The sequence below is a fragment of the Dendrobium catenatum genome, unplaced genomic scaffold (assembly GCF_001605985.2).
Source record: "Dendrobium catenatum unplaced genomic scaffold, ASM160598v2 fragScaff_scaffold_30, whole genome shotgun sequence".
Taxonomy (NCBI): Eukaryota; Viridiplantae; Streptophyta; class Magnoliopsida; order Asparagales; family Orchidaceae; genus Dendrobium; species Dendrobium catenatum.
The window spans coordinates 405,043-409,368 of record NW_021318492.1 but is presented as its reverse complement, the minus strand read 5'-3'; the positions used below and the strand labels follow the sequence as shown (position 1 = coordinate 409,368).

General features: G+C 42.0%; 1 protein-coding gene across 1 annotated transcript in view; it reads left to right on the top strand.

Moving 5' to 3' along the window:
• LOC110104142 (delta(24)-sterol reductase) overlaps window positions 1-275 on the top strand; it is a 12,010-nt gene extending 11,735 nt beyond the window's left edge. The window contains exon 3 of the mRNA XM_020833122.2: window positions 258-275. Coding sequence (XP_020688781.2) covers window positions 258-275 — 18 coding nt within the window. The remainder of the gene's footprint in view (window positions 1-257) is intronic.
• The last annotated feature ends 4,051 nt before the right edge of the window (window positions 276-4,326 follow it).

Sequence of the window (4,326 nt, the reverse complement as noted above, 5' to 3'; positions counted from 1 at the left end):
AAATTTAATTTTTGAACTAAAAAACTGCTTTTTAAGAAGCAGAAAAAAAAATCTCCCAAACAAGCGAAAATCTCAAATAGGAAGCTTCATGATTTTCTTATTAAATATTTTTTCTTACAAATGATGATTGGGGCACCAAAACCAGTTGGTAGGTAGCTAAACATTATCTCTTCACATTAATTATAATAGTAATATAGAGGGTATGAACAACTGATCATACATGCATATCTGAAGAAACTGAGGAATGCATTTAACAGAGAATGACACTAGAATGAGACGAAAACTAATGTCGTTTCTTTCACCTTGATTACAGAGATTAACAAAGTATTTATAGACACGTATACAGCCCAAGGAAACTACTAGATACATATGTATATATGGCTATAAACCGAAGTTTAGAAAGGTGTGAAACTGTCTGGCTTAGTATGTTGCGTCATGTCTAATATGCCCCCGCAAATTGATGGGTCCTTTGTGACAGTCAATTTGGATCTGAGAAAGGTAAAGCGAGGTGTAGAGAGTGGCTTTGTGAAGATATCTGCTATTTGATCGGTAGTGCTTATGGGTAGCAGATTAATGTGATGTTGTTGAATATGATCCCGAAGAAATTTCTGATCAATCTCCACATGTTTTGTGCGAGAGTGAAAAACAGGGTTATTAGCCAATGCAATAGCTGACATGTTGTCGCAGTAGAGGTTCGTAGGCTGATGTTGAGGGATGCCGAATTCAGAAAGCAGCCGGCGTGTCCAGATGATGTCTGTTGTAAGAGCAGCCAGCGCACGATATTCTGACTCCGTGGATGATCGAGCAACGGTATGTTGTTTGCGGACTGTCCATGAGATAAGAGTTTCGCCAAGGAAAGAACAGTAGCCGGAGGTGGATCTACGAGAGATTGGATCGCCTGCCCAATCCGCATCTGAAAAAGATTTAAGGATCAAGTTAGTTTTGGTGACAGGTATACCGAATTCTAGCGTACCTTTAATGTAACGGAGAAGTCGTTTAAGAAGATAAGCATGCTCGGCCATTGGATCGTGCATATGCTGGGAAAGAAAATTGACACTGAATGAGATGTCTGGACGTGTTAGAGTAAGGTATTGGAGTGACCCAGTGAGGCTCCGGTAGATGGCTGGATCGGCGAGCAGATTATCACTAGAGAATTCGGCTGGTAGCTTGGTGCATGTTGGATTCGCGAGAGAGTTGCAGCTGACTAGATTTGCTTGTTCAAGGATTTGAAGTGCATAATGCGATTGAGAGAGGAAGTAGCCGTTGATATTTTTGGTAATTTTGAAACCGAGAAATTCGTTTGCTGATCCTAAATGCTTCATGGAAAACTCCATACTGAGGCGATCAAGAATCGTTTTGAGGCTAGCCTGATTATTTCCCATAATTAGTATATCATCAACGTATATGAGTAAGTAAATTCGAACGTTAGTCTTACAAAAGAGTAAAAGCGAAGGATCTGCCTTACTATGTTCGAACCCAAGTGAAAGGAGAAAGGAAGTGAAAGTGTTATACCATTGACGCGGAGCCTGTTTAAGACCGTAAATGGCTTTATGTAGGCGACATACATGATTTGGTTTTGTTTGATCTTCAAAGCCCTTTGGTTGCATCATGAAGACGGTTTCTGTTAGAGTACCGTGAAGAAAGGCATTTGCAACGTCAAGTTGCTGCACGTCCCAGTCATTGTAGATGGCAATTGCGAGAAAGATTCGAATAGTTGGGAGTTTGGCAACGGGGCTGAAAGTTTCCGTATAGTCTAGCCCAAATTGTTGATGGTTTCCGAGCGCTACGAGTCTTGCTTTGTACTTAGCGACCGTGCCATTGGTGTGTAGCTTTGTTCGAAAAGTCCATTTGCATCCGAGGATAGATGCGTTGGGTGGAGGCTTGACGAGGCTCCAAGTACCTTGTTTCTGAAGCGCAAAAAATTCGCTTGCCATTGCATTTCGCCATTCAGGTAGTTTTATGGCTTCGGAATAGCTGGTCGGTGCAACAGAAGCATGGCCTGTATGTTGAGTAATAAGGTTAAGGCGTTGAATAGGTTTGAGATTACCTGTTTTGCTGCGAGTGGTCATGGGATGAATGGGCAATTGCTGGACAGTAGTGTTGTCTGAAAGATTTGTCTGAGAGGAAGTATCCGGAATGTGACCAGCGCTGTTGAAGGTTGGAATAGAAGCAGAGGAGGTTTGCCTGATTGGAAATTGAGTGTGGGCCGAGGGTGTTGAGACAGGATGCTGATGCACGGAAGCACTTGTGGGAGTGAAAAGAAGCGGCGGAATGTCAGAAGAGCTGGCTTCAGGACTTTTCTGCACCATGGAGAAGGGAAAAATAGACTCGTTAAATATAACATGTCTAGACATAAAAATTTTATTCGTGGCAATGTCAAGACATTTGTATCCCTTGTAGTTTTCAGAATACCCAAGAAAAACGCACGAATGGGATTTAGGTTGAAGTTTGTGACGGGTTTGAGGCGGAGAGAGAGGAAAGCAATTGCACCCAAATACTTTTAATTGACTGTAATCAGGCTTGCGTTTGTACAGCATTTCAAACGGAGATGCATTGCGAAGCGTAATGGATCAAAGGTGATGGAGATTTTGTTATCTTTGGTTAGTTGTGAGATAGATAATAAATTGAATTTAAGATTAGGCGTGTGAAAGATTTGAGCCAAGCTCAGCTTACGGTATGGGGTCGGGAGAATACCCGCCCCTGTGTGCGCGATGTGAACAGAATTTCCATCGCCAACGGTAATGTTGTCGGAGCCATTGTAGGGAGCAGAGATGGAGAGGTTGTCCAAAGAGTTTGTGAGGTGTGTGGATGCGCCCGAATCCAGGAACCAGTTGTTGTCGGAGCCATCAGAATTTGCCGTTAATGCTGTGTTGGCAGCGCGTGGTTGCGGAGTGTACTGGAGTTTCGATCGATGCCAGCAAGAATGAGCTGAATGCCCTTTCTTGTAGCAGATTTGGCATATGACGACGGCATTTGGATTTGGACGACCTTGAGGGGCGTTGTTGTTGGACGAGCGACCTCGTGATCTACGACCTCTTCCGCGAGATGTGTAAAGAGCCGTATTGGAGTCTGGAGACGATGTTGTGCGAGCTGCATCAGAAGCAATATTTACCTCTTCGCTAAGAAGAAGCGGGTACAGTTCGTCGAGGGAGATCGGAGTCAGCATGGTCCTGATCGCGGTCTTGAACGACTGGTATGACGGGGGAAGGCCGTTGAGTATGTATAGAATGATGTCCTCCGTGTCAACCGAAGACCCTGCAGCCGAAATCTGATCCACCAGACTCTTGATATCGGCGAGATACTGAGTCATAGAAGCGTTCTTGAGGGAGATGTGGTGGAGATCATAGAAGTCGAAATAGTAGAGATCCTTTCAAGCCGAAAGAGTGGATATCTAGAAACGAAATGCAAATCAGGAAAGATCTAAAAGAAAAATATGTGAGAATAGTTTTAGCAAATATATATGATGGAGAAAGAGAACAGATTCGACTGGTATCTTATGGAGAAGCGAGCCATCATTTGTTGAACGGTTTCGATGGTTGAATTCATCTTCTTACAAGGAGTGATGAAAAGTTGACGAACTTGACAACCAAAATAATAGGAGATATCAACCAAAATAACAAATGTTTTAAAAGTTGAGAACACCAAAATAATTGGAGAAAGAAAGAAACATGCGAGTGAAGTAAATGCCGGTAAGAAAAAATGTTAATGAAGTTTAAGAGACCGAATTTGGAGAGAGGAAACTACAGGAGAAGATGATGAGCGTAGGAAGCTAGGGCAAACCGAAGAGGCGAAGATGAAAGACGAAAGACCGCTTGGATATGTTAGAAAGAGACAATATTAGGTAACTGATAAAAAATATGCGGAGTCTGGATTTAGAGTTACGTCCGGACTCTATTAAAAATGTGACATATGTTCTTTTATACACTGTGTACAAATTTATATACATTGTGTACAACTATGTACACAGTGTGCATGTTATGTATATAATTTTGTAATTTGTATATAGTGTGTATAGATGTGCATACTGTGTACAAGGACATCTGTCACGTTTTTATTGGAATTCGGATATAACTGGACTCTTGCAAGTAATAATTTCTAGTGAAGAAGAGGGACTGGGATTCGACTGTTGCAATTACTTCTTTTTGGTCGCTTGCTGACATAGCCTATGTGTTGCATACTGTGAAAAAGCTTCGAATTGCCTGTATAGCTCCAAATTCATGGGTGTTTTTGGAAGAGGATGACTTGTTAATGAGCAAGAACAGATTGCAAAATTACCATAAGATTCCTTTATTTTATTGGCAGCTGCTCTACCTTTGCTTCCCTCCT